At 46.1% G+C, this 21,688-nt stretch overlaps 1 protein-coding gene across 5 annotated transcripts in view; it reads right to left on the reverse strand.

Moving 5' to 3' along the window:
• SCAP (SREBF chaperone) overlaps positions 1-21,688 on the reverse strand; it is a 110,383-nt gene that overhangs the window by 32,353 nt on the left and 56,342 nt on the right. For all 5 annotated transcript variants that reach the window (XM_077808512.1, XM_077808517.1, XM_077808516.1 and 2 more), the window contains 4 exons: positions 8,631-8,760; positions 6,412-6,569; positions 1,806-2,026; positions 476-581 (listed from right to left, as the gene is read on the reverse strand). In XM_077808512.1, the coding sequence (XP_077664638.1) occupies positions 476-581; positions 1,806-2,026; positions 6,412-6,569; positions 8,631-8,760 (615 nt within the window). The remainder of the gene's footprint in view (positions 1-475; positions 582-1,805; positions 2,027-6,411; positions 6,570-8,630; positions 8,761-21,688) is intronic.

Consider the following 21,688-nt stretch of genomic DNA (forward strand, 5'->3'; position numbering starts at 1 on the left):
TCTCTGCTGAGACGGCCAACAAGAGAGCCAGTTAGTGCCAACCAGCATGGCGCTCACTGGGATGTAGAAGCCCATCCACCAGGAGCTGGACTGAAGCCAACTCCCCGGACCAACCAGCTGCCACCAGGAGGGCCACGACTCCACTCACTACAAATATGAGCTGAAAAGAGGACTGTGATTGTGGGCAGGGGCAGCCATCAGCAGAGGAATGCTGGGGTGGCTCCTGGGTGTGCTGGTTTCTTTTTAAAGCGACAGTGCTATGCATCCAGTGGCGGCAGACAGCTTTATATTGACGATGATAATACTCTGTGCTTCTATAGTGCCTTCCCTCTGAGGATCTGACCGTGGTCTGCACGGCTCTATCCAGAACAGCGAAAGGACAAATAAAGAGAACCAACAAGCTTCCCAGGAGACAAAGAAGGGAGCCCAACAGGCAGGTGATCTGACATGGGAGCAGCAGAGCCAAAGCACTTACCTGGAATCATATCGCTGGAGAGCTAGTGTGACAGTGTAGGACACCACCCGTTTCCTGTTGTACAGGTTCACGCCGCTGTACTTCCCCGGGACTCCGAACAAGAGATCTGCAAACACAATGGGAGCCTAACACCATGAGCCTGGACAGAGGTCACTGAGGGACAATGCATGAGTGTTCATCACCAGATGGGAAAGGATGCTGGAGAACCACGGCCCACCTTATTGCAAGGGTTGCCAAGTCCCCACAGAGCAGCAGGGCCTTTGCCTTCCAGGGCTCCCCCAACCCCATGTCCCCACCGCCACACACAGTAAAATGGAACTTCAGTCACCTGCCTTTGGAGAGAGCAACGACTGAGTGAGGTTTTCAGCTGTGGTTTCAAGAAGACATGGTGTTTTGAGGTTTTGCTCAGACTGTTAAGCCCGGCCTCCTCTACTTAATCTCACTAGTACAATGCTGACCCCATGCCATTTCTGTGCACACTTATACATCCACACGCTACATCAGCACATTCTCTGAGAGTGAGTGTTTGTGTGTGTATTCGTTTTCTGCTTGGGAGAAGGTAAGGTCCCCGGAGATGTAGCCCTGTCTTCCTTTGGGGTGGTATAGTGCTGAACACATTCTGGGTACTGAACTGGGAAACTTTGTAATCAATAAGTCTTAAGGCTCCAATGCACCTCTTTAGGCAGAAGGGATTACAGGGGTCCTGACCTCAACTGGATCCCCTTATACAGAAAGAAGTGAACAATCCTCTAACTCGGTGGAACCAGGGAACAGCATGACTTCAGACGTGGCCAGATTCCTTATTCTAATTAATGCAAGAGACTTTCAGTGGCACCAGTAGCCCACTTGAGGACAAACCCCGTGGGTCACTCCAGGCAACGATCAATAAAAGGACAAGAGGGAGCACTATGAACATTCACTCCTCACCTATGGCAATCTACCCCACCTTTGGGCAGCACAATCAGTGCTGTTCTCAGAGCAACCGGAAATAGACAGGGTGGGAGAAAGCAGCATGGTTAGAATAATTCAGATCAAAGGGCATGGGGCGGGTGGGGGGTTGTTGGCTATACACAGATGTTCTCTCTATACCCACAGGCAGCAGGCTGATGGGGTTAGAACACCCACTTTTCACCTCTGGAGGGCTGGGTCAAAATCCAACTTAAAACCCTAGGTGGAATGAGTCCAGTGGCCTCATCCCAGACACTGCGCAAGGTAAAAACCACTGCCCGATTTGGCACTGCTGGCAATCGGCTCACGAGAGACCTGGGACTGGAACAGCAGAGCAGGGATAAGGCACTTCTCCCAGCACCTGTAGCACTCAGCCTCCTACCTTTGAGGGTAGCTGATGTCTGCAGTGTCTTTGGTTCGTGCTGGTGGATGGTTTTGATGATATTAGGGTCGGAGTTAAAGCGCTCTCGGTCATTCTGCCAGAAGTTCCCTGGAGACAGCAGGAGGCAGCCATGTTCAGGTAGCAGGTCTCGCAGCTTCTTTAAGCTGGGCAGGAGGTCTGTCACCTGAAGGCAGACTTCCTCCAAACTTCTGATCCCAGAACTGAAAGACAGGTAGAGACCAGAAGCTTCAGCGTGTTAGGGTATTCACAGGCAGCTCATCTCAGAAAGGCAACACATCCATGCACTCCTGAGCTCTAATTCTCACTCACTACTTGGCTTGTGACCACACAATTTCAAAAGCCTCCACCAATTCTGGGGGCCTCAGTTCTCAGCACCCAATTTAAGACTCTCAGGGCCTCACTGTCAGAAGCGCTGGGCACCTGTAGCTAACTAGCTTTAGCTGGAGTTATGCATCTTCAGCGTTTCTAAAATCAGACCCAAGGACTGGGAACTTTTGAAAACTTGGGCCGTAACCTCTCTGCCTCCTTCTTTCCCCATTTGCTAATGTGGGATGATAATACAAACCTCCCTCAGTATTTCTGGCATGGATTAGTTAGGGGTCACACGGCTCTGAAGTGCGTGAAAGATACAGCAGGAGTAAAACTGCTCAGCACAAGCAACTCAGCAAAATCTTCTCCAAACTCCTCTGCGGTGCACAACGAAGGGAATGCCCCAAGCCAGGTGAACTCGTGGGGCTGCAGCACCACCCTGCAAGTCATATATGGCTTGGATGGGTTGGCATTTCCAAACGGTAGGCACAAGCCTGCAGCCCTTGCTCAGGGACTCTCCTCACATGAGTACAGACTGCAAGATCAGGCCTCCATTTCAGAGCACCTGTCACAGCACTGCAAAGTGATGCTTTCCCAGTGGGTAAAGCTGTGTGAACTCGTGTTAACATTGGGCTTACACTAACATTCACAATAAAGTGATCTTGTTATAAAAGTTCAAGCCTTGCTTTATATGCTTACACAATCCTTAGATACCCACTAACAAATCAGATACGCATCCGACTTGACCCAGCCTGGGCCTACACTAGCACTTGTCCGAGTGTGCAAGGCTCAGTGGCAGACTGGCTGCCAGGGCCAGGGTTGGCTAGCATTGCCCAAAAAGAGAGCAGTACTTCCTTGTGAGTGGGCACAGCCAAGGCAACTGGCAGGATCTACCCTAAAATCCATGTCCAGCCACAGAGCCACCCAGCAAAATCGAGGCTTTCACTTCAGAAAAAACGACATTTCTAGTCCTCCTGGAGGCAAAGACAACCTTCTGCATGGGAACTGACGTAGTGAGGCCTGCCTGAGTCTGCAGAGAGCTTGGAACAGCTCTGGAAGATGTCAGAACTCTGCTCTGTCCCCTCAGTCAGGCAGTGACTCTGAAACCTAATGGTGACAAAGTTCTTGTCAACAGTATTCACTATGACATCCCAGATCAGTTTAGCAGGTATATATGGCTCATGCGCTTCTCCCTAATGCCGGATGCAGTGACAGAGACTGGGACAGGATGCAATGGAATGGCTAGCTGCCCTCAAGGCTGCTGGGATCTGGAATTAGGTGTTCAAACCACTCCAAAAATTTCAGGTCATCCCTGTCCCTGCCAGAAGGGACAACTGCCCAAAGCCTTAACTGTCTCCAGGGCAAAAAATGCAAACTGCCTCCCATATCATTTGGCTGGAAAAAGCCCTGGCTGTCCCGTACCCAGACGCCCAACCCCCCACTGACAGCTTCAACATGCGGATATGCTTTTTCCTATACAGTTTTTTTGCAGCACTTTAACAATTGTGGAGCAGACTAAAATAAAAGGAATTTGACGTCAAAATGAGTCTCAAGCCCCAGGAATATGCCACTGACTGTGTTACTAATTTCAGATTTAATTCAAGAACATCCGGTTTGGAAATTATTTCTCTGCCACAGAAATGGGAGGCTTGTCCCAGAGCTGAGGTCTAGCTGGGCACGGAGCACATGGAGCCTTGTTTCATTTCCATGCAGAGTGGCTACCCATCAAGGACACTGTCACAGTGATCTGAGACACCGTGCACACCAGGAGGAGAGGGCTTATAACTTGCCACTGACGAATGTGCGGCATCACCAGATAGCGATCCACACATATGTGATAAAAGAGCAGCTGAACTGAAGACAAACACTGTGTAGCAAGGACTTAGCCCAAAGTTGTGACTAGAAGGGTATCGAAAGCTCTTTCTGAACACAGCACAGGCAGCTTCTCTGGCACATAAGAATATAAGAACATAAGAACGGCCATACTGGGTCAGATCCAAGATCCATCTAGTCCAGTATCCTGTCTTCTGATAGTGGCCAATGCCAGGTGCCCCAGAGAGAATGAAAGAACAGGTATCAAGATCATCAAGTGATCCACTTCCTGTCGCCCACTCCCAGCTTCCAGCAAACAGAGGCTAGGGACACCATCCCTGCCCATCCCAGCTAATAGCCATTGATGGACCTATCCTCCATGAATTTATCTAGTTCTTTTTCGAACCCTGTTATAGTCTTGGCCTTCACAACATCCTCTGGCAAGGAGTTCCACAGGTTGACTGTGCGTTGTGTGAAGAAATACTTCCTTTTCTTTGTTTTAAATCTGCTGCCTATTAATTTCATTTGGTGGTCCCTAGTTCGTATGTTATGAGAAGGAGTAAATAACACTCCTTATTTACTTTCTCCATATCAGTCATGATTTTATAGACCTCTATCATATCCCCCCTTAGTCGTCTCTTTTCCAAGCTGAAAAGTCCCTGTCTCATTAACCTTTCCTCATATGGAAGCTGTTCCAGATCCCTAATCATTTTTGTGGCCCTTTTCTGTACCTTTTCCAATTCCAATATATCTTTTTTGAGATGGGGTGATCACATCTGCACACAATATTCAAGATGTGGGTGTACCATGGATTTATATAGAAGCAATATGGTATTTTCTGTCTAATTATCTATCCCTTTCTTAATGATTCCCAACATTCTGTTTGCTTTTTTGCTTCACATTAAGTGGATGTTTTCAGAGAACTATCCACAATGACTCCAAGATCTCTTTCTTGAGTGGTAACTGCTAATTTAGACCTCATCATTTTATATGTAGAGTTGGGATTATGTTTTCCAATGTGCATTACTTTGCATTTATCAACATTGAATTTCATCTGCCATTTTGTTGCCCAGTTACTCAGTTTTGTGAGATTCCTTTGTAACTCTTCGCAATCTGCTTTGAAATTAACTATCTTGAGTAGTTTTGTATCATCTGCAAATTTTGCCACCTCGCTGTTTATCCCTTTTTCCAGATCACTTATGAATATGTTGAACAGCCCTGGTCCCAGCACAGACTTCTGGGGGACACCACTATTTGCCTCTCTGTATTCTGAAAACTGACCATTTATTCCTATCATTTGTTTTCTGTCAATTAACCAGTTACTGATCCTTGAGAGGACCTTCCCTCCTATCCCACAACTGCTTGCTTTGCCTAAAAGCCTTTGGTGAAGGATCTTGTCAAAGGCTTTCTGAACATCCAAGTACACTATATCCACTGGATCACTCATGTCCACGTGTTTGCTGACTCCCCTCAAAGAATTCCAATACATTGGTGAGGCGTGATTTCCCTTTACAAAAACCATGTTGACTCTTCCCCAACAAATCATGTTCATTTATGTGTCTGATAATTCTGTTCTTCACTATAGTTTCAACCAGTTTGCCTGGTACTGAAGTCAGGCTTACCGGCCTGTAATTGCCGGGATCACCTCTGGAGCCTTTTTAAAAAATTGGCATCATGTTAGCTACCCTCCAGTCATCTGGTACAGAGGCTGATGTAAATGATAGGTTACATACCACAGTTAGTAGTTCTGCAATTTCACATTTGAGTTCCTTCAGAACTCTTGGGTAAGTACCATCTGATTCTGCAATGGCCTTATCGTCCTTGAGAGCTCCTTTAGCATCTCGATCATCTAGTGGCCCCACTGGTTGTTCAGCAGGCTTCCTGCTTCTGATGTACTTAAAATTTTTTTTGCTATTACTTTTGGAGTAATATGAGCTTATCTACACCGGGGTGTGGAAAGGATGTGACACCATTTGCCACAAAGCCCACCTAGTTTCTTGCTTTCCTTATTTCCAGGAGTCTAAGGATTTCAATCTTGATGGCTAGACCTAGAGAACACTAGGTCAGAAGGGGGGTCAGTGTGACACTGGCAGGCCCAGTTCCGTATCCCTGCTCTCTAGAGTCTCTAATCCAGGGGTAGGCAACCTAGGGCACGCGTGCCAAAGGCGGCACGCGAGCTGAGTTTCAGTGGCACACACACTGCCCGGGTCCTGGCCACCGGTCTGGGGGGCTCTGCATTTTAATTTAACTTTAAATGAAGCTTCTTAAACGTTTTAAAAACCTTATTTACTTTACATGCAACAATAGTTTAGTTATATATTATAGACTTATAGAAAGAGACCTTCTAAAAACGTTAAAAATGTATTACTGGCACACAAAACCTTAAATTAGATTGAATAAATGAAGACTTGGCACACCGCTTCTGAAAGGTTGCCGACCCCTGCTCTAATCAATGGGAGTTTACCTGTCTCTCAGGGCGTGGTTTCTGATCTCCTCCACTAGCTGGAAGACGCGGGAGAGCGGTGAGCGGAACACGTCCACAGCGAGGAAGTTCTTGTGCCATGGCGAGACAGTAGCTTTCACCAAGATCTGCTGGACGTAGGCCACAGGAGCGCCCAGGTACTGGGGGAAAATGGGGGTAGAGAGAAAGGTGACCTTCTGGAGACAGTGAGTTGGCAAGCCTGCAGAGTGAGCATGGATCTCTCCTGCAAATCGTACAGCATCAACTCCTAACCCTTCCTTCTTGCAGTCCCCTCTCTTGTGATGGATGGGTGCCCCCTCCCCCCCACATGCCCCCTTGTGCCACACCCAACCATGGCCTGTTTTCCTCCTCTGATTTTCTGGTTTCTTTCTAGCTTCATAGTTTTTTTTCCCTCGTGTTTCCCCTCATTTGGTAGCTCTCCCATTCCTTCCCAGGTGGCTGCATGCTGCTTTGGAGTAGGTGTGGCCTCTGGTGGCCACACCCTTCATGCTCTAGCAGCTGACCTGAGTGCCATGGCTGAAGAGAAGCTTTCCTCAGCCAGCTGCAGCCTGAGCCTTCAGCCCTGCACACCCGAGCTGCTTCTGGGGCTGGCTGTACTGGAGCGACTGCAGGAGCCTGGAGGAAGGCAAGTGTCTTCAGCCACAGTCAGAAGAGCCCGGGGAGACCTTGATTTACCAAAAATGTTCATGCCTTGGAAGCCTCTGCTGAAGAGAGGCCTCAGAGTGTAAAAGCAGGGGGCTTGCAGGTCAGGCTTGAGGTGCCCTGACAGAGCTGTGATGCACCAAGAACTAGGATACCCGGGGATCCCGCAGATCAGGAAGGAAGGGCATTGACAGAACTATGCTGAGCAGGGGGGGAGGTTTTGAACTGTCCCCAGCCTACAGGAGAAGGGCTGCGGATACAGGCTGCTCATGCCAAAGAAAAGTCAAACTCTTATCCGGTACATTCGGACACAAGCAGCATTGATTTGCATGATCCTCCCCAATACAAGAAACCTTTGGCTTCTACCCACGTCAGTGTTAACCCTTTGTTCATGCCTCTACTGCCAGAGCACAATGGGCTCAATACGCTGGGACAGTCACCCAGCTCGGAGTGTGGCTGCTTAACCTCAAATGGAAAACACTTGGTTTTGCCCTTAAGAAGCAGGCATAAATGTTGGAGATGAGACCCGAACTGGCAGCAAATGGCTCCTAGTTACCGCGGACACTTCAGGCAGCTAGCCAAGCCAAAGGAGCGAACACACACGACGTACTGAAGAGCTCAAGGCACAGGGATCCACAGCCTTTCATCTCCAGGCCAGCAGTCTGATCCCAGCTCAGCTTGGCAGTGATGGACCAGTCATTCTGTTCTGATGGCTGGTCAGTGGAGTAGGAGTTGCAAGCTAGTTGGTAGGTCAGAGACCAAATCTCCACAGACAGGGGTACAGCAGTAAGTGACCCCCGGATTGGTAGCATCTCTATGGATGATAGCAGCAATATGGACTTGCTGAGCTCTATTCTCACCCTTATGGGGGGGGAGTGTCCCATGGCAGGGTTGAGCCATGCCAGCAGAGTGGTGACGGGGAGCTTGCCCTGTTGCTGCCCGTGTTGTCCCTGTTGGAGGGGAAGAACTGAGACCTTTTGTCTCCTGGGCTGTCAGTCCAGCCCAGGGGGCATGGATCAACGTTCATGTCATGCTCCCTGTCAGTCCCCGGCCCAGGCTGGGGAAGCGAAGGATGCAACCAGTGGACCAAATTCGGTGCTGAATCCTGGTCATGTGCCACCCATGGCACGTTGCACACAGGCTAAGAAGAATCCAGCATCTACCACTAGCACTAAATTGACTTAAAACAACTGAATAACAATTGTGAAAAAATGCAGCAAACAAAATGCAATACTTGACTCAGGATACAGTTCTCTGTCTCCCCTTGGACAGCAGGCTCCTGCTGAACAGCATTTGAAAGCTTTTACCCACCCACTCTGAAGGCCCAGAATTGGGTCTCCTGACAGCATTCAAGTCTGACGACAGGAGCACATTAGCTCGAATTTAACAGCCAGGCGAGGTGCAGAAATTACAAGGCACTTCTTCAGTTCACTACATTAAGGTGCAAATAACACCAGAGTGAACTCCCCCCTGCTCTCTCTCTTGGGTGCACACACACACACACACACACACACTAGTCAGCAGGGGGCAGCACACACACACACACGCAAAAGACCTACCCAATCAGGTCGCTCACTAGGATCTCCTTGCTGGTGGCCTGGCTCTGAAGAAGGTGGCGAGTAATCCTTCACGGGGGTGCTGTACTCCACAGGGCCTGTTCCAGGTAAGGGGAGTTTAAGCAGCGGGTAGCTAAGATTAAGACACAAGCAGGAAGAATTATACATTTAAACAACCCCATGTTTTACTGCATGTCACATGCTGAAATGCGCTGGGCCCATCAGCCAACCTTGCAAGGACTGGGAGCTGTATGGGGAACTTTTTCCAGGTTACCAGTCTGAATCTGACCCAGCACAGTAATATCCCAAAGCTGACACCCTCTGTTGGCTCTCTCTCTGTGTCTACATGGGGATAACAAATATGCAGCTGGCTCACAGGTCTTGAGCTCTGCGGCTGAAAATTACTGTGTAGACACTCGGGCAGGGTCCCAGAGGTTGGGCTCCAGCCCAAGCCTGAATAGCCATTTTTAGTCCTGCAAGCCTGACGCAGCTGACCTGGGCCGGCCATGCCGTGGGGCTTTTATCCCCATGTAGACATACCCTCCGAGTTGGTGGCTTCAGTAGAGTTCCTGTCAGACGGATTTATGCATCACAGCCAGCCCTTTAGTTGGCAGCCTTGGGGAGAACTCAAAGAATGAACGGGCCATGCAGTTCAACCACCCTCTGAGCCACCACGCCATCTCCCCCCGGGCGGGTGGGACAGCTAGAACATAGTGACAGGTTTCAGAGTAGCAGCCGTGTTAGTCTGTATTCGCAAAAAGAAAAGGAGTACTTGTGGCACCTTAGAGGCTAACAAATTTATTTCCGCATAAGATTTTGTGAGCTACAGCTCACTTCATCGGATGCATCTGATGAAGTGAGCTGTAGTTCACGAAAGCTTATGCTCAAATAAATTTGTTAGCCTCCAAGGTGCCACAAGTACTCCTTTTCTTTTTTCTAGAACATAGTGAGGATGTGGAGCTAGTGGAAGCAGATTTGTGTTTTTCCTTGAGGGAGCGGTTACAGTCACGTGTGCTGTAGTTTTGCAGTTTGGGAGAGGACCGTTGAGCAGCTCAGCATAGAGACAGCAGAAAAACTAAATTGCTTTTAAAGTCCTGAAAGTTAGCAGTGTCAGAGACAGATTAGGGTGCTCAGGCAGCCGGCTCTGGCTGGCTACTCCACAGTCTGTGAACTCTGAAAGCAGACACCTCTCACAGAGTTAGGCTCCACCAAACACACTCTGCATGGGCCACATTCCTGAATAACCAAGAGATGGTAACTACTTTTGATCACTCCTGATCCAAGCTGGATTCGAAAGGTCCCAGGTCTTTCCAAATCCTTGACATCCAGCACCACCCCTATAATTTTCCAGGACTGGCACTCAAAGGCCTGTCTCCAGTGTGGTTTGAACCATTTCTGACACTTGCCACAAATTTCACTGGCCTTGAAGGCACTGTTAATGGTGGGTTCTGAGACACCAGACCATAAAGTCATGTCATTCTTATTACCTTCTTGCCCCCTTGCAGCTGCAATTTCAGTGCGATTGTAGCAGCTGGTAACCTATTAACCGTTCATATTAGAGATTAATGCTTTATAACACTTGAAAGCTGAGAGGCCCAGCTTTCAGACAGTAGAGAGCATTTTCTTTTTTAGCTCTAGACATCCTTTTGGTTCTAAAATCATGTTAGACTTGAACTGGGGGGAAACAATTCAGCCAATGCCATTCAGCCAACCCACCAATGCTAGAACTATTAAAACAGGATTCCTGGTTTTCCAGCAGCATACAGCGTAGCTCTGTAGCCTTGTTGGTTCACAATATATCAGATCTGGAATTTGTCACTGGTCCTTCAACCTCGCAAAGCTTTTTATGGCCGTGATCCCAAGCAAACTATAAAGGTCCTGGACCAATGCCATTTTCAATACCTGAAACGATTAGTGACCCCGTAATAAATGCACTACTCACTTGGTTTATCCGTGGATCTGTTAAAGAGTCTGGCAACACAGGAGGTTTCTAAGGCTTAAAGTTTCAGAGGGCAGGGTGAAGACAAGCAACAGATAGAAGATGAGGTTTGAAAAAAGCCAGCAAATCAGGAGAGGACAAAGAGTGATGTGACTGGTTAAAGAGGGTCACTTTTCTGTTTTAATATTCCATACATTTTCAGTCACTTGACAAAACCCACTGGCCAGGCCATGAAAAGATTTGACCCAGACGATGGCAAGTGGATCGGGGAGGAAGATGACAGTGCATCGGGATGAGAACCCCCAGTACAGACCACAATCTTGGAGGCACAGTTGCAGCAACTATTTTTTTCTGGGCTGTGATTACCTGCTTTTGTCCTTTTTCTACATAATTCAGTGGTCCCCAAACTTTTTACCTCGTGCCTCCCTTACCCCTGTTCCCTCCCCTGCCGCCCCACAGAGCCGGGGTCGGGAGCAGGACTGTGACTCCAGGAGGCGGGGAAAAGCACGGGGTAAGGGGGCTGAGGCAGTGGCCACAGCTAGAGGTGGGGTGGAGCTGGAAGTGGAGCCCAGGGCATGGGCTGCCAGCCGGGACCCCGGGCACAGGGCTGGCAGCTGAGCTGGGTGGCACTCCCTCCCCACCCCCTATGGGGGCTGGCCTGGGCCCCAGCCATGCCCCCTCCCCAAATGTTCCTCCGCACCCCCGCGGCCCACAGTTTGGGGACCTCTGACATAACGTCTAATAACTTGAACATTAAACCACCTGCACAGCACACGAGATCTGGTGAGATGACAGCCCAAGGGGTATGGTTTCATTTCACAGAGTAAACTGGTTGGCTCTGAAATGGGTGTGACATTGCACCCCATAATGCTTTATGGAAATATGCTTATGAAAGTAAATATGACATAACTGGAATATGTTTTATGCTAGATATGCCATGTAACGTATCTCTGCAAAGGTTATGATCTACTGGATATATTCATCCTATTTGTATGCATGTATCATTTTTGTATTCGAAGTTATGAATATTGCCTAGGTACTTGTTTAATTTTAAGCAGCCTCAGTGAAGCAGTTGGTCAGCTTCCTGAGAAAGGACTATTCTCAGTAATCACAGGTTTCAAAGTAACAGCCGTGTTAGTCTGTATTTGCAAAAAGAAAAGGAGTACTTGTGGCACCTTAGAGACTAACCAATTTATTTGAGCATAAGCTTTCGTGAGCTACAGCTCACTTCAGCTGTAGCTCATGAAAGCTTATGCTCAAATAAATTGGTTAGTCTCTAAGGTGCCACAAGTACTCCTTTTCTATTCTCAGTAAGTGCCCAATCAAGAAACACTTAAATTAACAATTAACTTGGAGACGCCAATCCACATCTGAGCTTTCCCAGGAATGTGGCCTGGCTGGTAAGGAACTCAGTCATGCATGGACATGTGACTTGCCCATGTGACTCCAAAACTCCATCTTGGAGCTGAATTCTGGATAGGAGGGAGGAGGGGGTCTCCACCCACAAGAGAAAGTCTATACAAACCCCTGGGAAACCCCTCCATTTTGTCTTCAGCTGGCTCAAGAGATAGCCTCTCCACCCCCAAAGAATACCTGAAAGAAACTGGAACAAAGGACAGTAACCACAGGGGTGTCAGTGATTGCTGGACCAAGACTAGAAGGAGGTTAGTCTGTAAAAGAGGCTTATTGGAACATTTCTGAGGGTGAGATTTCATCTGTAATCACTTTCTTACTGTATTAGGTTTAGACTTGCATGTTTTATTTTATTTTGCTTGCTAATTCCCTTTGTTCTGTCTGTTACTACTTGGAACCACTTAAATCCTACTTTTTGTATTTAATAAAATCATTTTTTACTTATTAATTAACCCAGAGTATGTAACCTGGGGGTGGGGGGGACAGCTGTGCATATCTCTCTCTCAGTGTTACAGAGGGCGAACAATTTATGAATTTATCCTGTATATGCTTTATACAGGGTAAAACGGATTTATTTGGGGTTTGGACCCCACTGGGAGCTGGGCATCTGAGTGTTGGAGACAGGAACACTTCTTAAGCTGTTTTCAGTTAAGCCTGCAGCTTTTAGGGGATGCGGTTCAGACCTGCATCTGTGTTTGCAGCAGGCAAGCGTGTCTGGCTCAAACAAGGCAGTAGCCCACCTACAGGGGCACCTCCCCACGTAGCCACCTGGGAAGTTTAAAAGCCAGATATATGTTCATTCATATATCTTAGCTCATTTAAAATTAGGTGCACTGAACGCAGAAAGCGAGTGTGTTAATGAGAAGGACATTGCTTATGACTGATGAACAGCTGTTCAGCAGTGCACACTTTGAAGCCCATCTCATCCCTTCCCTGGTTAAAACTCTACTGCCCAGGACTGTGATCTTAACAGATAAAGCTACGCAAGGTCCAGGCCGGCCAGTGCTTGGATAGGAGATACAAGTGCCGCAGGAAATGATGATGGTGATTCACGGGGTGACTTTCCTAAAGAGTCCATAGCACTGTGCCCTGACTCAGGGTGTTTACCCCTGCTGTCTCGGACAAATGCCTGGTTAGGGCATTGATTCCATAGATAAATCATACCCCGCTGCTGCTTCCGCTGGTCAGAAGGTTCTTCCTCACTTCCTGTCCTACAGCACTGTGGGCAGTTCCCTAGACAGTGAGAGAAGTTCCTGCATTCCAAGTTGTGGGGTGAATCCTGTACAGTGTGTAAAACACTTTGGGAGCCTTGGCCATGAGAAGTAGCGCTATCATTATAAATATACAAATAAGGACATGTACAGTCCACACAGGCTGATTGGTTTTATCCTCTCCCCTTCAGTACCGCAAGATGCAGCTCCTCCTCCACCCCCTGCACGTGACCCCCATCTCCCAGAATCCTTTGAGCTACTGCTTTTAGTCCTTCAAGAGATTCCTAGTGGAGCTCTTGATTGTGGCATATGTGGAGAGGGTGCTTCACTCTCCCTGCTCCCTTAGGACCTGTTTGGAAGGAGACCTTCTCCTTCCCTCATTGCTGGGGAGGGGCAGGCTCCGCTCTCAGTGGCCAGAGGAGAGCACTAGTGTTGTTCAGTGCCTCCCCGCTACTGGATGTTTTGCTTCTTTGTATTCTGGGAGAGCACCGGTGTGACAGGTATTCCAGTCACTTTGCATATGGTGTGGGAACAGCATGGACAGTGCTGACCAGAAACACCCAGCAGTGGAATGACCGCCAACAGGGACCAGTTTATGACCTACGGAAACCCACTGGGGGCTATGCCACAGACTTTGAGATCTACCAACTGAGGCGATGAATGAAATTCTGCACTATAAGCCATATGGCAGCCAAGATAACAATGTTAAAGGAACATTATGGCTGCCAAGTAACTGCTCAGAAGTTAGGAAATGACCTAACAAATGTTGCCGTTGCAACCTAAGTCAACTCCCTGGTGCACATACATCATCATAAAAAGAAAAGGAGTACTTGTGGCACCTTAGAGACTAACCAATTTATTTGAGCATGAGCTTTTGTGAGCTACAGCTCACTTCACCGGACTGAATGCATCCGATGAAGTGAGCTGTAGCTCACAAAAGCTTATGCTCAAATAAATTTGTTAGTCTCTAAGGTGCCACAAGTCTTCCTTTTCTTTTTGCGAATACAGACTAACACGGCTGTTACTCTGAAACCATACATCATCATACTGGCTTCAAATGATCGAGGGAAGTAAGGCTGTATGCTCAACTTAATAGCATTCCTCTGCGCTCTCTGCTCCTTGGGAATGTAAGGTGATAACTTCTGAACATGTGACCAGTCTGTAGGTCTAAGAGCTGGCTGATGGCTGCCCTTAACACCTTCTGGCATAACTACCTCCTGCATCTCCGTTCTGCCCAGAATCCCAAGGGAGTTTAACATGCTGACATATGAAGGATTTCTCTCTCCTTGGCCTTACACTGTTCAGGGAGGTGGTGTGACTGCATCCATGTACCAGCGTGGCAGCGTCAGCGGGAGACAAATTTAGCTCTGGATGAATGCAAAACTACCCCAAAACAAGTTGACATCAGTCAACATAATTTTGCAGCGTAGCCCAAACCACAAAGAAAAGAACTCATTTAACAAATTGCCAATTATACAAACTGACCTATTTACATCTCTTCCTGAACTTGCGGGGGCCAGGAGGGTGGCACATAGGGAGCTTATGGGGATGGGGCGGGGGAAGGGTGCAATGAGCCCCTGATGTGTGCTGTGAGCTTGGCCCTCAAAAGCTACAAAGTGTGTGTCCTTCTAGACACAGGTAGGCCAAGACAGGAGTAGTCACAAGGGAAACAGGGGCACAGAGAGCCCCTGGCATAGGGCGGGGAAGGGGGGGCACAGAGCCCCTGGCATAGGGCAGAGAAGGGGAAGGGGGGGCACACAGAGCCCCTGGAATGGGGAGGAAAATAGGGGACCCCAGAATGTAGGACACAGAGTCCTTATCATGAGGGAGCGCATGTGGGGGATAGGGGTTGTGAGACCTTGAACTAGAGGGGGATGGGAGGGTGGCACACAGGGAGATTTTTGGGGGAATGGAGGGATGCAAAGAGCTGCATTGTGTGCAGTGAGCTCAGCCTACAGTAGCTATGAACTATGTGACCCTCTAGTTATTTTTTCCTATAGGACCCCTGCCTCATTCACTGAATGCACAGTTATTCAACTTCTTTTTATCCCCCTCATTCAGTGTGTAACCCTAGCCTTTATTTAACACTCAGCAGAGATCTCAACCACTTGAGCTAACAAAGTAACTGGCAGCAGTAGTGGGTTGTTACCCTCTAAGGGAACCAGCCCCTAGAAGGTGGTAATACACACAATGACACACTCATTATGTCACCTTGGTCAAGTCACTTAGTTTCTCTCGGTCTTATTTTCCCCAGCTGTAGAAAAGGGAGCCTGGTACACAAAATCGTGGGGAACATCTACTGCTGTCTCGAGGTACATTAGCACAATGATTGTAACCTGCCACAGTTGAGTATGCCCCTTTCAGGAGTTTGATTTGTCTTGTGTACTCCCAAGTTTCACCTCACTTAAAAACTACTTGCTTACAAAACCAGCACACTATTACTGAAAAATTGCTGACTTTCCCATTTTTACCATATAATTATAAAATCAATCAACTGGAATATAAATATTGTGCTTACATTTCAGTGTATAGTATACAGAGCAGTATAAACAAGTAATTGTCTGTATGAAATTTTAGTTTGTGCTGACTTTGCTAATGATTTTTATGTAGCCTGTTGTAAAACTAGGCAAATATCTAGATGAGTTGATGTACCCCCTGGAAGATCTCTGCATACCTCTGTACATGTTCCCCTGGTTGAGAACCACTGCACTAACACAAAGGGTGCACGGGGAGGGTGGAGTTAACTCAACAGAGCTCTGAAGAAGAGGGGCTAAGGATCAATATTATTACAAGACATACCAAAGAAAGAAAGGGGCTGGGCTTGCTGTAGACAGCTGAGACATTGCTTCCACCTGCAGAAGATGCCTAGAACAGGACAGGACACCTGAATTTAGTTTTAATTAAAAATTATACAGCCAATAGGGAAGTGTGAGGGTTTTTATGGCAGTGGTGCGGGAGCTCGTGATAGGATTTGAACACTCCTCCTAAGTCAACAGGACGCTAGAGAAGGGGAGCTAGGCTAAAAGTGTGTCACCCAAGGGAGAGGCAAGCGTGCACATGGCTTGCCACACCTATCATTTCAGCTTCATGCGCACCCTCTGGCAAAATTAACACAGCCCAAGGAAGTGTTGCTAAGGAACAGGTATCTCCCAGATCAGATCCACCTTAGCAGTGCAAGACGCAGGCTCCAGAGCCAATCCCCAGCTCTTGGTTGTTTTATAACACCGTTCTGAAGTGATAGCTGCATTTTGATCATACACGGAAAAAGGACTTTGTAGGCTAATAAATAAGGATACACTTTTACCAGGAAGGTGACCAATTCAGACGTGCTTCTAGGTGGTGGGAAAAGGCAGGTACTAATGCCAGCCCAACAGAGTAGGCGGATAGACCCTGCACTAGATTGCAAATCAGATGAATTGTATTTCAACTGCCTTCAGCCATGGCTAGTGCCTCTGTTACCCCAGAATCTGACATTCCTGCATACACCCAAGAATTTGACAATTCTGCAGCCAACAATTTTGTATGTTCAGCCACTGCTAGCTGAAAACCAAACATCACATAGCTAGGAAAATCTTAGGCCTTTGTGAAGCAAGGTCAGACGACTTCAGGCTTGCAGTTTCTTAATTGGAAGGGGAAGATAGGACAGAAAGTTAACAAGTATGAAAGAGAGTGAGTTGATAGGGGCATCTGAAACCAAGGTCACTAATACATTATTGGTATACCCTAGAAATGTTTTTATAAATAAGTAGTTTATAAATAAGTTTTTATAATAAGTAGTTTTATTGAAATTAGGAAAATGAGTGACCCATTAGGAGTCACAACAGGTTATGTTTTGTTTAAAGTTAGCTATATAAAATTAGGCGAAAGAATGTGCTTTGGAACAATGTGATTGGGCAAGGATCCGGCCTCTAAGCTCTCCAGCAGTCAGACAGGAGGCAGGGCCCCACTCAAACCTGGCTGCTGATTCCTTAAAACCATTTCTTGACCTTAGGTAAATGTAAGTGTTTTAAAATTCTGTAACCCTACTGTGACGGCATGTTTGTGTGTGTGCTTGAAATCTAATGAAAACATAATTTTAGGTGAAAGCCGTCTGCTTTGTATCAATTATTTATCAGACAGAAGCACTGTGTTCCCACTGATTAATTCTTGACACGGCCCAAAGAGAAACAATGAAGGCAGTGGTTCTCAACCAGGGGCACATATACATCTGGGGGGTATGCAGAGGTTTTCCAGGGGGTACATCAACTCATCGAGAGATTTGCCTAGTTTTTCAACAGGCTACATAATAAGCACTAGCAAAGTCAGCACAAATTAAGATTTCATACAATGACTTGTATATACTGCTCTACATAGAACACACTGAAAGTAAGTATATTTATATTGCAATTGATTTTTTTTATAATTATATGGTAAAAATGAGACAGTCAGCAACCTTTCAGTAATAGTGTGCTGGGACTCTTGTATCTTTATGTCTGATTTTGTAAGCAAATAGTTTAAGTGAGGTAAAACTTGGGGGTACGCAAGACAAATCAGACTCCTGAAAAGGGTACTGTAATCTGGAAAGGTTGAAAGCCACTGAGTTAAGTTACCATTGCTTTGAGTTCTGAGAAACCTCGCTAACACCCAAGCAGAAGTCACCAATAGCAACCGTGGAGAACGTAAAGGTCTTTAGCGTATAGGATTGTAAGAGTAGTTGTCATGTTGGAGCAGTTCAAAAAACAAGCCAAGAATTTCTTTGGGGATGGGGGGGGGAGAATTTTATTTTTCAGTCTTTTCTCGCTCCATGGTTGAGCTGATTTTACTCAAACTTACACACACACACAATCACCTTGACAGAGACCGAGCATGGAAAATTTCAGCATGAAAAAGTAAAGGTTTTAAACAACTATGAGCAACCGGGCAAAAAAAAAAAAAACAAAAGGGGGAGGGGGGGTTAGAAGTGAAATAGTTCTGGATTCTTAACAAGAGAAGGAGCTACGGTCTTTGCTCTCCTATAACACTTTGCCCTGTCACAGCATACAGGAGATGATCTCAAAGCACTTTACATATATCATGAATGAAGCTTCACGCTAGTCATATCAGGGTGCGTAAAAGTGAGGTACCGAGAAATTAAGGACAACATCTTTAAGATTAGCTACTACTTGTGTATCTCAATTGCTAGAGGCCTACTCTGACACAGTGTGCCTGATTTCCACAGGTAATACACACCTACCACTCAAACTGAAGTAAGACCATAGGAGCTGCCATACCAGGTCAGACCATGGTCCATCTTGCCCAGTAGCCTGTCTACAACAGTGGCCAGTACCAGAGCTTCAGGTGGAGGGTACAGAACAGAGCAATTATGGAGCGATCCACCCGCCTTCCACTCCCGGCTTCTGGTAGTCACAAGTTTAAGGTCACTTCAAGCATGGGGTGCTGTCCCTGACCATCATGAACTTATCCCATTCTTTTTTTAACCCAGTTATAGTTTTGGCCATCACAACATCCCATGACAATGAGTTCCAGAGGTTGTGCGTTGTGTGAAAAAGTACTTCCTCTTGTTTGAATTAAACCTGCTGCCTATTAATTTCATCGTGTGACTCCTGGTTTTTGTATTGTGGGAAAGTGTAAAATAACACTTTTCTATTCACTTTCTCCACACTAATGATTTAATAGATCTCTATCACATCCCCTCTTAGTTGTCTCTTTTCTAAGCTGAACTTCTCTGAATATTTTACTCTCTCCTGGATCAGAAACTGTTTGATACCCATATCCTAGAATCATAGGACTGGAAGGGACCTTGTGAGGTCATCTAGTCCAGTCCCATGCACTCAAGGCAGGACTAAGTATTATCTTCTAGACCATTCCTGAGAGGTGTTTGTCTAATATTGTTAAAATCTTCAATGACAGAGATCCCACAACCTCCCCAGGAAATTTATTCCAGTGCTTAACTACCCTGACAGTTAGGAAGTTTTTCCTAGTATCCAACCTAAACCACCCTTGCTGCAATTTAAGCCTATTTCTTCTTGTCCTATCCTCAGTTAACAAGGACAATTTTTCTTCCTCCACCTTGTAACAACACTTTATGTACTTGAAAACTATCATCATGTTCCCCCTTAGTCCTCTCTTCTCCAGACTTAACAAACCCAGTTTTTTCAATCATCCCTCACAGGTCATGTTTTCTAGACCTTTAATAATTTTTGTTGCTCTTCTCTGGACTTTCTCCAATTCGTCCACATCTTTCCTGAAACGTGGCGCCCAGAACTGGATACAATACTCCAGCTGAGGCCTTATCAGTCCGTGTCTTGCTTACAACACTCCCGTTAATACATCCCAGAATGTTTGCAAAAAAAAAAAAGACAATGGTGTTACACTGTTGAATCATATTTAGCTTCTGATCCATTACACCCCCAAATCCCTTTCTACAGTATTCTTTCCTAGGCAGTCATTTCCCCTTTTGTATGTGCACAGCTGACTCTTACTTCCTCAGTGGATCATCTTTGTTGTCCTTCTCTGAAGCTATGACATGGAGGAACTAGAACATGCACAGTATGCAAGGTGCAGTAGTAGCAGATTTTCTGTCTTATGTTCTGTCCCTTTCCTAATAGCTCCTAAAATACGGTTAGCCTTTTTGACCACTGCTGCACCTGAGGCAGAAATTTCGGAGAACTATCCACTGAGAGTTTAAGCTCTCTTACTTGGGTGATAACAGCTAATTTAGAACCTACCACTGTATATGTATAGTTGGGATTATTTTTTTCCCCAATATGCATTATTGTACTTATCAACACTGAATTTCATTTGCCATTTTGCTGCCCAGTCACCCAGTTTTGTGAGATCCCTTTGTAAATCCTCACAGTCTTCTTTGGACTTAACTATCTTGAATAATTTTGTATCATCTGCAATCTTCGCCTCGTCTCTGTTCACCACCTCTTTCAGCTTATTAATGATTATATTTGAACAGTACTAGTCCCAGTACAGATCCCTGAGGGACGCTGCTGTTCACTTCTCTTCACTGTTAAAACTAAACCATTTATTCCTACCCTTTGTTTCCATCTTTTAACCAGTTAGTGATCCATAAGAGGACCTGCCCTCCTATCCCATGGCTACTTTGTTTGCTTAAGAGCCTTTGGTGAGGAACCTTGTCAAAGGTTTTTTGAAAATCCAACTACACTATCAACTGGATCATCCTTACCCACCTCGTGTTGACTCCCTCAGAGAATTCTAGTAGATTGGTGATGCATGACTTCCCTTTACAAAAGCCCTGTTTACTCTTCCCTACCAAATAATGTTTATCTAGATATGAGTCTATTCTTTACTATAAAAAGAAAAGGAGTACTTGTGGCACCTTGGTTAGTCTCTAATTTATTTGAGCATAAGCTTTCGTGAGCTACAGCTCACTTCATCGGATGCATACTGTGGAAAGTGTAGAAGATCTTTTTATACACACAAAGCATGAAAAAATACCTTCCCCCACCCCACTCTCCTGCTGGTAATAGCTTATCTAAAGTGATCTCTCTCCTTACGATGTGTCAATGTGTCTGTGTATGACACATTGACACATCGTAAGGAGAGAGATCACTTTAGATAAGCTATTACCAGCAGGAGAGTGGGGTGGGGGAAGGTATTTTTTCATGCTTTGTGTGTATAAAAAGATCTTCTACACTTTCCACAGTATGCATCCAATGAAGTGAGCTGTAGCTCACGAAAGCTTATGCTCAAATAAATTAGAGACTAACCAAGGTGCCACAAGTACTCCTTTTCTTTTTGCGAATACAGACTAACACAGCTGTTACTCTGAAACCATTCTTCTTTACTATAGTTTCTTCAAATTTGCCAGGTATCAAAGTTAGGCACGCCAGTCTGTAATTACCAGGATCTTCTCCAGAACACTTTTAAAAACTGGCACTATATTACCTATCCTCCAGTCATCTGCTACAGAGTCTGATTTCTGAGATAGATTACATACTCCAGTTAGCAGTTCTGTAGTTTCATATCTGAATTCCTGAAGAACTCCTGTGTGGATGCCAACTGGTCCTAGTGACTTATTACTGCGATGAGAGTTAAAACCCTTTAATTAGGTGCTTAAATATGGATTTGGGGTGCTTCCTGTAAGCACTTTTGAAAGTGTTTGCTTCAGATTTTATTTTAAAAGCAGAGAGGAAGATAAACTATGCTTAAGTCTAGAAGAAAGAAATAGGACAGTAGATATAGCATTACAATGTGCAGTGATATTAAAACTAGCTTTCCTGGGCATTTTATCCATTTGACAGCATGTCATTAGAGAAGCAGTTACAGGCCCTACTCAGGGTCAGGGTTCATTGTGTTGTACAAACACAGTAAGAGACAGTACCCATCTCAAAGAGCTTACTCGCTAAGTAAACAAGCCAGGCAAGCGACAGTGCATGGATACAACATGCAAGCTGTAACCAGGCACAGGGAACCCTTCTCCAGACAGCAATGTGAAATGCAGCCAACCTCAGAACTAACCAATGTTAGCAATCCCTCAGGCAGCTGCT

The sequence above is a fragment of the Eretmochelys imbricata genome, chromosome 2 (genome assembly GCF_965152235.1).
Source record: "Eretmochelys imbricata isolate rEreImb1 chromosome 2, rEreImb1.hap1, whole genome shotgun sequence".
Taxonomy (NCBI): Eukaryota; Metazoa; Chordata; order Testudines; family Cheloniidae; genus Eretmochelys; species Eretmochelys imbricata.